Below are 16,646 nucleotides of genomic sequence, written 5' to 3'. Positions count from 1 at the left end.
GCAGCCAGCAGTGGTCTAAAGAAGTTAAAATGAAGAAGTTTACACCTTACCCATTGCAGACATCATTCCCGATTGTAGCGTAGATGACTATGGCTGGATAGTCCAACAGCTGGTTTCTGGCCAAGCTAAAAGATAAATCAGCAGCTAAATTAACGGGGAGATACGTTCTCAGTGTCTGAATCACCCACCGCGCTTGGGTGAGATCGCGTTTGGAATTAGCTCGTTTAGATCGGGCCAATGGTCAAATGACTCTGCTTCTATGATTGGGAGAGTTGGTGGTTGGATTTTTTTTTTTGGGGGGGGGAAGGGGTATCTCTATAGTTTTTTATTTTAGTAAAATTTCTTAAACGGAGTTTTTTTTAACTTCTCCCTTTTGTCCCCCCCTTGGACTTGTCTTTTTCACTGTTTTTCCTGCTGGCTTTCTGTTTCCTTTGTATTATTCAGAAGCCAAATCAGGTAGTTTCATTTCAGGGCAAAGACATAAATCAAGATGGGAAGTTTTTAATCAGAGATGGGAGAAGAAGACTACGGCTGACAACCAAGTTTATGGGTAGGGATTGGGCTCATGATCAAATCAGGATGTGGTTTGAAGTTCAGTGCTAGAGGGCAAGGATTCATTGCTACTTTTTCTGGAGGAAAGGACAATAAATCCCTCAGGATGTGAACTATATCAGCATCAAGCAAACTAAATCAAACCCAATTGCCCCACAGCCCACCCACATTCATCTGAAAAGGAGAGTTGCTACCTCTCACTGTCCAGGAGTTACTCAATCACATCCACATGGAGATAACACCGCGGATCTCCCATGTCTATCTACATTGCTAAAATCAGGAGTAATGGAGGGACACAGATTTAGAGAAAGGCTTAGTCTTTTCCCTAAAATCACTGGAAATGCTCCTTTGGCTTAACTGGGCCAAGGTCAAAGCCCTGGAGCTGGTGACAGCCACACTTCAAAACAATTTTTCTTCTGTTGATAGATGTTTATACCAGAGAAGAAACAGCCAGCACTTCAGAGCACAGTGGCCAAGGGAAGCTGTGCTTTTTATGACACTGGTGGATGCTACACTCCTGACAGTGTTTTATTTGTCTCTTTTGAAGAAGTAGGACTCCAGCAACACTTCTGGTACACTATCAGCATTCGAATCCTATTAAAGACTCACCTTTTTATTAAAGAGAGGAGGTTTCCTGAAGAACCACCTGATCACATGCAGCAGGAATAAAAGAAACAGTACAACATCGTTAGAGTGACAGACAAAATGAAGTGCAAAACCCAACTTCATTGCATATTTCAAAGAATGCAGGAGCATTAAAAATAAAGAATGGAACAGTAACTCATCTCTATAACCTTTTTGGGTGCCAGCATTAAAAAGTAGAGCTAAATCCAGGGACCTGCTGCCTCTTGCCTGAATTCCACACTTCAGACTGTAGAAAATCAAATACTTTTACGTGCTGGGTTGTTTGGATCTGCTTTTTTATCCAGATCTGGCAGCTTCTTTCCATCTGTTGAACATAGTAGTCTCTTGTAAACCAGCCAACCTGACTTGTCAACAGTCAGTCTACTTTTAACTTTCCCTATAAATTGCAAAGGGAACTGTTCTCACTCTTCTGAGAGAGTAAGCGTCTCACAGCTACACCACACTGGGACTGAATCAGGTCCTAAACATAGGCACCAAGTGCCATTTTTGACATCCCAGAGTATCCAAGGCACCTGCAAGGGGGCTGGCAGATGCAACAGAGGATGCCTGAGTGATTGTGCACTTCTGGAGAGGCAGCTGGAGGTGGGAAAGATACCCATAGAAAACAGTAAAACATCTTAAATAGTACTAGTCACCAAGGTTTGGGTGTCTGCATTGCTCTCCCCACGAGTGGCAGACTTACAAAAAATACTATTAGGCCAGATGCAGCCCCCCTGAGCAGCTCTGCATTTCAATGGCAACTCACCCAAATGGTTAGATGCAAATCTTTCCTCCTGCAGGAATAGAGCCAGCTAAGCCTGAGTATCTCTGAACTCTCTAATCTTTCATTTATGTCTTGAATGAGAAAAGCATTCCCTACTAGGAAAGCTTTTAGGCAATTCTCTCTTCTCCTCTTTTCTGCATTGTGCCTCTGCAACTTGCTTTAAGGAGCAAACCCTGTCCTCCCTGCAGCTCGTGGGGGTAAAATTTGTGGACAGAACATTATTAAATCCTTGCTGGATTGGTACAGAGGACAGATCTGAGAGATAAACCCCTAAGGGTAGCAATAGTACACTTTGCATTTTAATAGTGATGCCTTTTTTATTATCACTCAGAGTGATGCCAACTGCATATATCAAGGAACCCTTTATGTTTTAAATAATCCAGTGGTTTTTTTCCAAGCCAAAAATGAATATATCTGTTTGCTGCTTCCCTCCTGATGGTCACGAGTGGATTCAAAATCCAGCCCTTATGTCGAGAAGCTCTTTTCAGCAGAGTAAGAGCCCCACAAAATCCTTAGAAAATATAGCTTGGAAAACTACTGCCAGTTGATTTATTTATATTTTTTTCTGTTTAATAGCCCTTTTTTCAGCTAGAGCTCAGCACCCCTCTGTTAAGCCATTCTGCTGCACAGCTCCCCGGACCAGGGCTGCAGTTCCAGCACAAATAAACTACTGGGATGGCTAGAAATTCAAAATGTATTTACAAAAAAAAGCAAGAAGCTGTTCTTGAGTATTTATTACCTCCACAAGTGTAGGTAGTTATAAGCAGCTCTGTGGAAAGCATTAGCACAGTTAGAAATCAAGTAAAAACATCAAGAAAATGAAGGGGGTTTTTAGAGAACTGTTTTCACGGATAAATTGAGTCTTCAAGGAATTTTTTACGATACAGGATGCAATCTGTGATCAAAACATCTGAGAGAGAAAAGGAGATGAGGCAGAACTGTTACCCTTACACTGTTAAATGTCCTGGCAGCTGTTCCTGGATCTCTCCTCCCCCATCTCTGTTGCTTTCCAAATATTTTCAGACCAGTAAGGGGGGGGTTAGTTTTGGTTGAGGCGTCAGTATTGGGTCTGCTTCCACTTGTGAGCAACCCCCAAAGTTCATAAACCTTGGAATACCTGAGATGCACATCTTGATTTTCTTGCTCTTAGACCTCACGTGGCTGACAAGGGGCAGCACTAACGGGCACTGAAAGAGCCTGGGTCCAGAGAGCACCAGAAGAGCAGGGTGGACAAGAATAATTTCTTGACTTCTAATCTTTTGCTCCCTTACAGAATGATAGAATTGTCCAGGTTGGAAGGGACATTTCAGATCATCTAGTCCAACCATCAACCTCACTCTGATCAAAACCATCACCAAACCATGTCTCTAAGCACTAGGTCAACCCGGCTTTTCAATCCCTCCAGGGATGGGGCCTCAACCACTGCCCTGGGCAGCCCAGGCCCAGACTGGTATTAACCCTTTCTGGGGAAACACCTTCCCTAATCTCCAATCTGAACCTCCCCTGGGGCAACTTGAGGCCATTTCCTCTTGTCCCATGGCCTGTTCCTTGGGAGAAGAGACCGGCCCCCCCTGGCTACACCCTCCTTTCAGGGAGTTGGAGAGAGCCAGAAGGTCTCCCCTCAGCCTCCTTTTCTCCAGGCTGAAAAAAGTATGCTGTAAAATACAATTGGAAATGTAACAGTGCAAAGAAAAATGTCTCTGGTTTTCCCCAAATGAACTCCAGGTGGACTAGAATTTCTAAGACAGACGAAGAAAAAAAAATAATTAGTATTTCTTAACTGGCTTTGAAGCCAATGTGAGATATCTGGTTCTTGATGGCCCAGTGAGCCACAGTGGCTGTTAATAAGGCCTAAGTTTTCTGGTCAGAAGCAAGAATCCCGAAGAGACAGATCAGACTACAAATGGCAAAGGAATATACAATACCTGTGTTTTGAAATAGCAGACATTATCCAAGTATCTCATGCAGAACATGGATGACAATCACAAGATTGTTCTGTAATTAGGGTATTCACTTTCCCTGTGTTTATCTAATGATTTTTTGGAATATTTTAGCAACTGATTTTACTGTCAGGATGCTTTTATCAAAACAAAAGGATCTCTTAGAAGCGCTGAAGAATATTTAAAAGAACTTTCTGACTCCACACCTGAGCATTCATGCCCAGCCTTCACAGCTGAAGATCTCACTCAGCCAGTCAACAATCACAAACAACACATGACCTACAAACCTGTGTGAAGCTGCTGGAGGGTAAGACACCAAAACCCTACTGAAAACAATGAAACAATAATAACTGGCTGTTGAAAACTGCTCAGCAAGCCATTTTGATGGAAAACATTGATTAGGACTGGGAGCTGCATGTTGAGCAACCACAAGCTGAAGGCAGTAGTAGTGGCAGAGAACAGATTTGTTACAAATTTTTAACCTATATCTGGGTTGTAGTGGCAGAGAACAGATTTGTTACAAATTATTAACCTATATCTGGGTTTTGGGGGGGTTGGACTAGATGATCTCCAGAGGTCCCTTCCAACCCCATAGCATTCTGTGATTCTGTGATATACCAAGCCTCTTGTGTGGTGCCCAAAGTGAGCAAAGATGATCACCCCAAATAAACGTCAGCAGTTCCAATATGAATATCTGTGAATGTGATGTGAATATCTGGAATACTGTGTCCAGCTTTGGAGTCCTCAACACAGGAAGGACATGGACCGGCTGGAACAGGTCCAGCAGAGGGCCACAAAGATGATCAGAGGGCTGGAGCACCTCTGCTGTGAGGACAGGCTGAGAGAGCTGGGGTTGTTCAGCCTGGAGAAGAGAAGGCTCCAGGGAGACCTTATAGCGGCCTTCCAGCCGCTATAGCACCTGAAGGGTGCCTGTAGAAGAGCTGGAGAAGGACTCTTTGCCAGGAAGTGTAGTGATAGGACAAGGGGAAACAGTTTTAAATTGGAAGAAAAAAGATTCAGATTAGATCTCAGGAAGAAATTTTTTACTATGAGGGTGGTGAGACACTGGAAGAGGTTGCCCAGAGAAGCTGTGGCTGCCCCATCCCTGGAGGGGTTCAAGGCCAGGCTGGATGGGGCTTGGAGCAACCTGCTCTGGTGGGAGGTGTCCCTGCCCAGGGCAGGGGGGTTGGAACTGGATGATCTTTGAGGTCCCTTCCAACTCTAACCATTCTATGATTCTATGATTCTATGAATATATTCACGGGCCATGGATAACACACACGGGGAGCTGGAAGGTTCTCTCCCAGGACCTGACTGCATAACCTGCCCCGAAGCCAACCGCAGAGGAGGAAAGAGCCCACCACCTCCAGGGTATAACAGGAATTTTGAAGAAAGGGAAAGCAAGAATGCCACTACCATTGCTCTCGGTCTGCAGCTTGGCCTGCCATCCCTGGGCCATGGCTCTCGGCCGCACACCTCCCCTATCAGATCCACATCTTTAGCTTCTCTTCCTCTCATTCTATATGTGTGGGGCTGTCAAGCATCATCTTCACAAGAAGCAGCTGTCTCAGGTGGGACTAGGCCAGGTTGGTGGCCAGCTTTTTGCTTTATGGAGACGGAGAGAGGCCATTTAAATCCTCCCATTTGGGGAAAGTATTACACCAAACGAGGCAATAAAAGCCAACCTTTACAACGTGGTGTCAGCGCGATGATTAAGAGAAGACACTGAGGGAAGATACCCTGGGATTTTTCTACCACTTGTAATTTTTCCTTTTTTCTAAATTCCCCTCTCAGTTTTCCTCAGAGTCTTTTGCCCTGACACAGTCTCACCTCCTTTTATATCCTGCAGGTGTCTGTAGTCTAAGCGGAAAGGAGATACATGAAGGGGAGAGAAAAAGGAATGATGAAGACAGAGAGATTTTTTTAAAATAAAAAAGTCTGTGAGGGAATTGGGAAAAAGGAAGAGCAGAAAGTAAGCCTCCATTAACGTAAAGAGAGCAGAGCAAGGTAATAGGGTATAAGGTACTGAGATGAACTGGATATAAATGAGAAGAACCATCCATTGACCATCTCCTTTGGCCTTTGTTTTATTCTCTCACCAGAAAGCACATTTAGGGGACTGCAATGATGGAAGTCACCAACCCTAGTGCCCTCAGGAGCACCACACGTGCAATAGGAAGGAGGAAGGTGTATGAGGCATTACCAGTGGCATTGTTGCTGGCACCAGAAGGCAATTTTTTTAGGTGAAAATGGCCACCTGAGCCTGGAAGTGATCCTTGCATCACGCTACCTTTCTGTGCCACCTCTTCTGCATGGGAAGATCTCTGTCTGTCGGAGGTGAGGGGCTGGGGCAGACCCTTCCTGATCCTAAATCTTGCAGGAAATCCCAAGCATTTAACACATTTCTAAGTGGCACTAGGGGCAGCAGCGCTCCTCGCTTGCAGCCGGCGTGACTCATTTGTTGGAGAGGGAGCAGGCATCACATAAAGCCAAATTATCTACCCGAGGAGAATAAATTTTCCCCAGCTTGTGCAGCCAGATTCCTGAAGCAGGAAAATTAATTAAATACAATAGAAACACAATGTGATAATCAGAGAATAATCAAGCATCTTTTAAACCTGCTGTTGGGGACATCACCTAATCCAACACACAAAAGCTAACATCATAAACCTCAATTTCTAAGGGAGATTAGTGTCCTCCCTTCACACAACCCCTTTGACAAATATAATCAAACTCTGTCTTGAAACAACTCAGGGTTTCTTTTTTTGCCCCCACTCCTCTGTTTTCAGGGCTATTCTAGGTTTTCACTCCTTGGTAGTAACCTGTTTTTTTTTTTTTTTAATTTCCCCTCCAAACAAAAGTAGGATTAATGAAAACCCATGTTCTTGTAGCAGAACTATCCTTCAGTTTAAACCATTCTCCCCACTCTGTGGTGTTTACGCCTCAGAAGGATTAAAAACCATAATCCTTCTTAATTTTTGCTTTGCTCAGTTGCCAAGGTGTCTTAACATCCCTTCAGAGGTCTTCACTGCCCTAATCTTCCCCAAAGCTCTTCTCTGTATCTATTCTCACCAAACTGGGTCCTCCCTAGGCAAAAGGGACCAAATTCTGAGGAATTTGGCTTATATGTGGTAGGACTCAGTGGCTTATATGAGGTAGGACTGCCTCCCTGACCCTAGAGCAAATGCTGAGTGTGATGCATCTTGCAACCTCCTCAGTCTCTTTACAGCTTTATCCTGCACTCCTGGATGTTCCTTCAGGGAATCACAGAATTGTCAGAGTTGGAAGGGACCTCTGGAGATCATCTAGTCCCAATTTCCTTGAAATTCCCCTGTACACCCCGATGCCTCTCTCCGACCACCACCTCCAGCTGAGGAGCCTCTAGTTTACAGACAAGGGCCTTATCATTAGCCCATCTTATTCAATTGTACAAACATCTCCTGTAGAGACACCTTACAAGACACTGTCCTTAATTCTAGTTAGATTACATCTCCTGCATATACCCTTGGCAACACAGGATGTTATTTCATAGAAAGAAGATATTAAGCCAGCCCCACAAAATTATTTAATTAATTAACACTTAACAGCGTTAAGTGTTGTCCCAATTTTGGTTTACCTGTATGTGTCCTTGATTCCTCTCTTAAGAGTTCTAAGAGCATGCTGAGATGCCTGCACCATTGATCTCCCCAGTTTTGCAAGAGGACTTCTATTTGCTGGTCTCCAGCTGCAAAGGATGTCACCGGATGTCACGGACACCCTTGCTATGAGATTGACTTGGGCTTGTGCCCACTCCATGAGGCCCCTGTGCTTCCGTGGGGTGCAGCGTAGGGCCCTCTTGGCATCCCTCATGGGAGTGCAGAGCTGGGGTCTGCAAGCAAGTGGGGACCATGCCACAGCCTCCAGAGGAGATGGAGGGGGGACCTTTTAACTCCATCACTACTCATTACATCCTTCTAAATCCCCACTTTTGGCCACGGCCAAAAAAAAAACCCCATAAAATTACAGGGGGGCAAATGGGATCCTGGGCTGCGTAGGGAAGAGTGTGGCCAGGAGGTGGAGGGAGGTCATTCTCCCCCTCTGCTCTGCACTGGGGAGGCCACAACTGGAATCCTGCCTCCAGTGCTGGGCTCCCCAGTTCAAGAGGGACAGGGAACTGCTGGAGAGAGTCCAGTGTAGGGCAACAAAGATGATGGAGGGATTGGAGCATCTCCCTTACGAGGAGAGGCTCAAGGAGCTGGGACTCTTTAGCCTGGAGAAGAGAAGGCTGAGGGGAGCCCTTGTTTATGTTTATAAGTATCTAAAGGGTGAGTTGAAGGATGTTGGAGCCGGACTCTTTTCAGTGGTTTCCAGCGATAGGACAAGGGGCAACGGGCTCAAGCTGGAACATAAGAGGTTCCATTTAAATATGAGAAAAAACTTCTTCCCAGTGAGGGTGTCAGAGCCCTGGCAGAGGCTGCCCAGGGAGGGTGTGGAGTCCCCTTCTCTGGAGATCTTCAAGCCCCACCTGGATGCTCCTGAGTGATGTGCTCTGGGCAGCCCTGCTTTGGCAGGGGAGTTGGACCGGATGATCTCTAAAGGTCCCTTCCAACTCTAACAATTCCATGATTCCATGATTCTTAGTCAGTGCATGGATAAAAGTGATCAAGCCACACAGATCCCTACTCAGAGCCAGAAGAGAAGACACCAAGATAAATAAGTGCTGCTCTCTATTTTTCCATTCATGCATTTAGGAAAGGGCTTCTCTTTTCTTTTTTCTCCTGAAATATTTTTATTAAAACAGCAACAAGTATCAGACTAGTAAGAGTCAAAAAAAAAAAAAAAGTGAAAAAAGCTTAACATACCATTCTGGGAAATGTTCTGTAAGTCTCTGTGATTACAGCGATTTCTCTGGCGTAAACGTAGATACAGAGAATCTGTCCAGCCTCTGAAACAAATTGAGAAAATGCAAGCTCTAAACTCACATGATACCAATGAAAGCACAGCTGATATTAAAAATGAAGTATGTTCTTGCCTCTGAACAACTCTGTGCCTCAGTTACGTATATACTTTTATTTCACCGTCTCTCTTTTTTGTGGTCATAAATCTTTTTCACCTTGAACAGGGTGGCCTAAAACAGAAGCCAAGATATTCTCTCAGAAACTATAAATTGAGGGAGACTTTCTTTGAAATTGCTGCATCCAGGATGCTTTTATCCCAGCTTTTCACATAAGGTGTTTAAAAACCTTTTTGTTAAACATCATTTATCAAAACAATCCTGTTGATTGCTCACTAATTGACTCTTCAATTTGTTGTGGTGGAACAGTAAATAAAAGAGAAGAAATATTGGCAGGGTGTTCATTTCCCAATGCCATACATCTTGGATAGATTGATCTGAAAACAAGTTATGCCTGATTGCGATTAGTTCTCTCCCTCGTTTTGCAGTATTGAGAAAAAAGAAAATGCAAATGAAAAGGATAACAGCCCAGAGGGAAGCTGATGAGAAGACCACGCTCCCAGCCACAAGTACATGGTCTTCTTTGTAGGGGCTGTTGATTTTGTGTTTGAACTTCGACACCGAAAGAATCAGATGACTTAAATACCATGGTTTAAGAACAGCAAACGTGGGTGAATGCAGAGAAAAAGAAGACAAGGATTAATTTTGAAACCAGCAATAAAAAGTAACTATCCACGTGATACCATCAACCAGGCACCATGCAATGAGCTACACAAGAAACACCCGGGCTCTTTGGTTTTCAGCGTAACAGGTGGGAGGACCAGAAATGGCAAATAGACCTTCATGGTTAGAGGATATTAATTAATCAGCGGTGTCCCTGCTCAGCCGTCAGGGCAAGGGAAAGATGGGCATGGACTGCATCAGTTTGTGTCTCTATTTCTGCAGGCTCGGAGTAAATGCACGTTGCCTACCCGTCTCCACCACTCTTAGTCATTGTGATGGGAGATTTGGAGCTATTTCTCTTAAAAAATGCTTTGAAGTCCCAAAGTCCTTCTTTTTTATTCCTTTTAGATGTGGAAGAGATTAAAAACCAGAACCAAGGCCTTTCACTGACAACTTCAAGGTCAATACTAAGCTTTGATCACTTGTGAACTTGAAATTCTTGGGAGCTCAGTTAAATACTGTGCACTGAGTAGCTGGACACTGTAATAGATTTTTAACAGTCGGTTTTGCTGCTGACTCTGAAAGAGGAGGCTGCAAAGATCTTCTCTGTTGACTTGTCAAGCAGTTGTACCTCCTTAAACACACACTGTGTGAAGGTAGCTGAGGCTGGGAGCCTGGTTTTCGCACAGGGAGGAAAAAGAAAGCAAAAAGTCCAAGTGTATGGGGCAACAGATATTCTTCCTGGAAAGGAATATATTCTTCCAACTTTTTAATTCTGTGGGTAGAGAGCCTCTTTAGGCATTGCTCATGCTTAATTTGGCATTTCACTGGATTCATGACCTACCTTAGACATATAAATACAAATTATCTGAAACTCAGGCCAGACCAGGCACTGCTGATGACTGTATCTTTCAGTTCTGGCAGGAGCCAAGGGCCTCTTAATGCTGGCCAGAAAGATAATTAACAAAATTGTGATTTACTTCTTTTTAACTTCACAGTTCAAACTGCAGGCATTCCAAGGTGGTTTTTTTTTGTGTGTGTGTTTGGACTTTTATTTTCCTCCCCTTCTGGCAGAGAGTTCTTTTTTCCATCTATCCCTGCATCCCTCCCAATGAGCAAACCTAACACAGAAAATCAGGTCACGAGAATTTCCAAATTCTTCTTTTGCTACTTCCCTCTGAATGTGAAAAAAAAAGAGGAGGGAAGAAAGGTTGTCCCAAAAAAAAGGCACATTGTGAAATAACCCTGGGGTTACCATTTATTCCATTGTTTCAGCAGCAAAAAGGAAACAGGAGGAAGAGGGAGAGAGGAAAAAAAATTAAAAAAAAAATAAGAAAAGGGAAGTGCTGATTTTTGTTAGTTTGAGCAATATTCCCCTTCTCCCTGCCCCAGAATTTTGAAAAAAAAAAAGTGAGTTTGTTTTTTATTTCATTTCTTTGGGTTTTTTTTTGTCCTTTTAAATTACAATTTGACCAGCTCTAAAACCTACCGTGAATTTCAGGGAGACTGGGCTACAGTATTGTGCGTTGTCTATATATTTAAAAGATTTTTAAAAAATTCCTATATCCAGCATCAGTCTTGATTTTAACAAGAGTAGCAGAGCTGACATTTTTATCTTTCCTTGCAAATGCTGTTTATTTGTTTTTTTTCTTGCTGTGCTTTGAGGAACCTTGTGACTTGCTAGGACTTGGCCACCCCGCCTGTTGCCTTACCCGATGGTGGAGTTCAGAAACCCAGTGATCTCTGAGAACTGGGGCCAATCAAGTTCATCCGTGAAAGCCATTGGGAGATTAGCGAATGATTTCTGAAAGAGAAATTTTTTAATCAGCATGATTTCACCCTCACAGACAAAAAAAAAAAAAAAAAATATCTTTTCAGCAAACTCAAGCGCTTTTTAACCGGAGCATCGCTGGGACAAGAGCAATTGTAATTAGAGCTGTAGCGGTAATAATTTATGCATAAACTTTAGAAGTTGACTCTTGTAAAATAGGCATATGAACGGATGGAGGAAGGAAAAGTAGAAGAGATATCACATCTCCTGGGACCTTTTAATTTTGAAAGACCATCCGTCCTGTCCAAAGGTGGACTTCCTTGGGCAGGTGGAGAGATGACAATGTATTGTCCCCGGTATATACGGCAGAGGGAGAGTATCAAATTCACTCCAAGCTCCCTTGCCCTCTCCAGCAGGATGAACTGCGAGCATCTGAGGCCCTAAAAAACCTCACTGCAAATTTTGGGGATGGCTCCGAAGCAACAGCCAGAAAGGCCCCTGAGGACAGCAGGGAGCACAGAGAAAAACACATGGTCTGCCAGAATCTTCCCACGCAAACAGATGCAACCTTTCCCCTTCTCTGCTTTTGCTGGTATTAGTCCCTAATGCTTTTTTTTTTTATTTTTCTTAAGCAACTGCCTCTGTGAAAGCCTCTCTCTGCAGATCCCAGCCATGTTGCACTCTCAAAACCCTGTTTGTTTCCACTTCGATTTACGAATGTGTCAAAAAAATCGTAGAAGGCAAGAAAAATGGCCTCAAGGCATCGTGCCACCTCACAAAGATGACAACGTGGAGTAAATTTTCCGTTTCTTGTAATCTGGGGTACGCTGGCCAAGACAAATGCATAAATCAAGTGTGCTCCTACTGAAAAACTGGTGATGAAAAGGGTTTTTTCTTTTGTTTTGGCCAAAAGGAGGTGAAAACAAAAGATCAGAGAACTTACCGGATTTAATCCATGTAATTTAGTAATTTCATTTTCTTGTCAAGCAATTGTAGGCTTTCGTTTAACCCTCCCTGCTATAAACAGCAAGCAGGTGGAGAATTCTCCAGGAAGGTCAGAGGTAACTGAGGAGCTACAGAAGAGCTAAATCTTGTGGTCCCCACCAAGAAAATTCTCATTTAGGTGAACAGGAGCTATGCTTGACTATGTTGTGCCTATGGGTTTTGACTGTAAGAGGATGAGGGGAGACACAGAGAAAGGGGAGAAAAGAGACTGTTGGGGGGAAAGAAATCCTGAAGCCAAGCTCTGAGCAGCCTAATGCAGAGTAGATGCCAGTTTAAAGCACATAACAGTGTATCTGACCTACTTACATCTGCATCAGTTATCAAAGTAAAAATGGGTTTGGCTTAATTATCTTTCAGTTGGTCCTCTCTTTTCCTCACATATATATATGTATGTGTCCTTGTGTATATCTCTATGTACACATATATATATAAAATATTTTTTTTAGGACTGGACGGATCTTCCAAATCTGCTTCTTCATAGAATCACAGAATGGTTGGAGTTGGAAGGGACCTCAAAGATCATCCAGTTCCAACCCCCTGCCCTGGGCAGGGACACCTCCCACCAGAGCAGGTTGCTCCAAGCCCCATCCAGCCTGGCCTTGAACCCCTCCAGGGATGGGGCAGCCACAGCTTCTCTGGGCAACCTGGGCCAGGCTCTCACCACCCTCACAGCAAAGAATTTCTTTCTGGTATCTTATCTAAATCTCCCCTCTTTCAGTTTAAAACCATTACCCCTCATCCTATGGCTCCACTCCCTGACCAAGAGTCCCTCCCCATCTCTCCTGTAGCCCCTTCAGGTACTGGAAGGCCATTATAAGGTCTCCCTGGAGCCTTCTCTTCTCCAGGCTGAACAACCCCAGCTCTCTCAGCCTGTCCTCACAGCAGAGGTGCTCCAGCCCTCTGAGCATCTTTGTGGCCCTACTCTGGACCTGTTCCAACAGCTCCATGTCCTTCCTGTGCTGAGGACTCCAGAGCTGGACACAGTGCTCCAGGTGGGGTCTCATCAGAGCAGAGCAGAGGGGTAGAGCAGAATAGAGGGGTACTTCAAATCTGATAGTTTTGTATGGAAACAAGGAATTAACTCAAGGGCACAGCTATGAGCACAACTGGAGGGGTACCGTATGGCTTGGTCATTTGCAATATTTGCCTCCTTGTAGCTTTGCATTAAAGGTGACAGAAACCTTTAGAGTTTATAGAAATATAGTTTATAGAAATCTATAGAGCAAACTATAGATACAATCTCTTATAAGTCAGTGCACAGAAATACATAACAAACTATAGATATGATATCTGATAAGTCACCAAATCTAAGAGTATAAAAAGAGCCCCAAAATGATTAGACATTTTTAAAACAAATCTTTCTATGACCATTTCTCTCATTATTTCCCATTGGCATCTCAAAACAGTATTTTCATTGGACAAGCCCCAATAATTTTAAATAGTTGTGTTTTTCTTTTCCTTCAAACTTAGCTTAAATATGAATTAGCCAGAACCTAATTGAGTTGCAAATTGCTTTGGAAAGGAACATTCGAGCCCAGAATTATAGTTTCATTTTAAAAACTGTATATACGTTTAGCGTTGACACTGTTCCAGCAAAGCACTTAAAGCAAGAATTTTGAAGATATTTCAGGACCAAAGGGTGAAGTTGAGTAGTTAATGGAAATTTCTGAAGAATGCTAGACCTTGAACTCTGCAGTGAGGTAGTTTGGAAAGCGAGGTCTAACAGACTGCGTTTCACTTAGTCTCAGATGCAAATGTGTCCCACTCAAGAGGTGGGTCTCTGTTGACTTTTAGCTTAAAACTCTTCTGAGCACAGCCTTGTTTAAATACCATTCTCTAGACTATTTTGGCTGAGAATCCATGCTTCAGCCTACGTGCCAGATTTTAGCAGAGAATGATTAGAAAGTTATTCCAGCCTAGCTTCAAATGCCATATTTTAGCCTCAAATGCTCTGGAGAGGTCTCATTTTGAAGGTCGGTCTCTTCTCCCAAGTCCCAGATGATGGGACAAGAGGAAATGGCCTCAAGTTGCTCCAGGGGAGGTTCAAATTGGAGATTAGGAACGATTTTTCCAGGGAAAGGGTTCTTAAGCCTTGGACTGGGCTGCCCAGGGCAGTGGTTGAGGCCCCATCCCTGGAGGGATTGAAAAGCCGGGTTGACCTAGTGCTTAGAGACATGGTTTGGTGATGGTTTTGATCAGAGTGAGGTTGATGGTTGGACTAGATGATCTGAAAGGTCCCTTCCAACCTGGACAATTCTGTGATTCTACATGCCCTACCTTGAAATATAGGGCAGCGAAAGCCATGGCTGATGTTAAACACACACATGCCAAGCTGTGCTTAAAGGGAAGAAGGTTCAGGGTTGCTATGGGAAGGGATTTTCAAAATCAGAACACAAAAGGGCATTGGAAACCTAACATTCATATAAGCCTCTAGAAATGCCAGTCCCAGAAATCATGAAAGCACTGAAGTATCCCTTCATTTGAAGGGGAATTGGCTATTTCATTCTATATTGACTTCAGTGCTGTTCAAATCCTCATGATGGATTAAGTACCGCAGACAATTTTCTCATTCTAAGTGTACAAACAAGCGAGCCTTAGAGCTCTTGAAGAAAGCACAATCTATCTTTTTAAAAAGCATGTATGGCATTTCTACTCTGTAAAGCTGCATAGGTTTGAAATTAGCAAAATTATCACCTTAGTTCCCCCAAAACATAGCCTCTTTGTCATCACAATACTAGCTGGGAGAAACCTGTCTGCAATTCACTGGATTTAGAGGGAACCTAGAGAACGTTTTTAATAGGATTTTCACAGGTCAAACTGTTTTCTTGGGGTGCAAAAATGAATTCACAGGGATAAGTGTTCTGAACATTCTGAACCTGCATTTAAAGAAATACTGAATTCTTTTAATAGGAAATATTTAGTATGAAACGGTTACTTTCATGAAACCTGAGAACCCTTTGAGTTTGTGGGTAAATAGATATTTTCTGGATTACAGATGGGATTTATTTTTCTCTTTATTCAGCATGAAATAAAGATCCAAGAGTTTTAAAATGGATCTTCCTAGAAAGGGTATTATTTCCAGCACATTTATAAATACAGGGCTTTTATCTCCAGATAAAATTGTCTCTAAAATGAGATTTAAAAGTAATCTTCTATCCCAGACATATAACAGAAAAATGCTGCATTTAGTAGCTATTTGGAAGTCAATTGTAAGCAGATGGACAGAGCAGCAGGAGCACAGTATCCATCACTAGACACACCAGTGTTTTCAACATTAGCATGCTGCAAAAACCATCCACCTCAAAAAAAAAAAAAAATCAAAACCCAACCCTAAAAAACAGTATTTCTTTGGCTTTGCTAAACCTCATAAAGCGCACGCCTACTGCATTACACTTCATTTGTGGTGTCCAACTTTTCAGGTTAAGGGAATAAACGTTCGGCTCAGTTCTTGCTGAACCTTTTACAAGTAGAAAAGCCTGGCAAACCCCAAACCTATTGACAAGCAAAAACTCAAAATAAAGTTGACCCATCCCCTTCTTACAGCCGCATAATTCTCTCCCTGTGATTGCCCTCTGGGTGATGGGGGGTTTACTGGAGTGATGGCAGGTTAAGCACAGAGCCATGCACTCAGCTGCCTCTGCGGGGACGTGGGGGCAGGTGTCCTCAGTAATGGTCCAAACATCATTCTGTCTGTGCCTGCACACCTCAGCTAGATCCCTGGAGGGTAAACTTTGGGACTCAGAAGTACCAGAATGGTCAAAAACTTCAAACTCAACGTACCTGCGTCTTCCCCTAGTGCTATGTGGGGTGGGCTCCTTTTCTTATTGTTGTTTTGGGGATTTTTAACTGGAGAAATAACAAGTCTGAGCTATAGCTTTTAGCTATAGCTATAGTGACTTCTTTTTTTTCCACCACTAGAAAAAAGAGGAGTTTGACCTGTGAAAAGCTTTCAAAGATGCATCCACCTTGTGATGGATATTTTCCACACCAAGCAGTGCCTCCATACGCTCTTTGTGGAAAGAAGATACTCTAAGAGGGATGATAATTGCATTTGTGACTGGCTCCTAGGCAAAGGCTTTAGAACTAGCACTTGAAAACATGAGTCCCCACTCTAATGTCATGCACATCTCAAGCTCAGGACCGGACAAAATGGGCACTTCAGCCCAAATACCCATCTGGTCACCCCTGTGCTAACCATCGGTCACCCAAATGACATCCTGAGCCTGCTTCAGGGAGGAAATTTCTCCTTCACATTGTCTCTTCCCTCACTCATCGTTACAGCTCCTTTGCATGGTTGGCTACGTGCAGCACAATCATTCTGCAGAGCCTCTTAACTAAATTCTCAGCATCTCTCCTGAAAAATTATTTCCCCAC

General features: G+C 43.3%; 1 protein-coding gene across 4 annotated transcripts in view; it reads right to left on the bottom strand.

Annotated features, from left to right (window-relative positions):
• AOAH (acyloxyacyl hydrolase) overlaps positions 1-16,646 on the bottom strand; it is a 109,234-nt gene that overhangs the window by 26,346 nt on the left and 66,242 nt on the right. For all 4 annotated transcript variants that reach the window (XM_014942427.1, XM_014942446.1, XM_014942420.1 and 1 more), the window contains exons 16-19: positions 11,209-11,300; positions 8,742-8,824; positions 1,162-1,198; positions 51-125 (exon numbers count right to left, since the gene is read on the bottom strand). In XM_014942427.1, the coding sequence (XP_014797913.1) occupies positions 51-125; positions 1,162-1,198; positions 8,742-8,824; positions 11,209-11,300 (287 nt within the window). The remainder of the gene's footprint in view (positions 1-50; positions 126-1,161; positions 1,199-8,741; positions 8,825-11,208; positions 11,301-16,646) is intronic.

This window comes from Calidris pugnax, unplaced genomic scaffold, assembly GCF_001431845.1.
Source record: "Calidris pugnax isolate Ruff unplaced genomic scaffold, ASM143184v1 scaffold23, whole genome shotgun sequence".
NCBI lineage: Eukaryota > Metazoa > Chordata > Aves > Charadriiformes > Scolopacidae > Calidris > Calidris pugnax.
The sequence above is the reverse complement of the archived record's forward strand: the minus strand, read 5'-3'. Positions and strand labels throughout refer to the sequence as shown.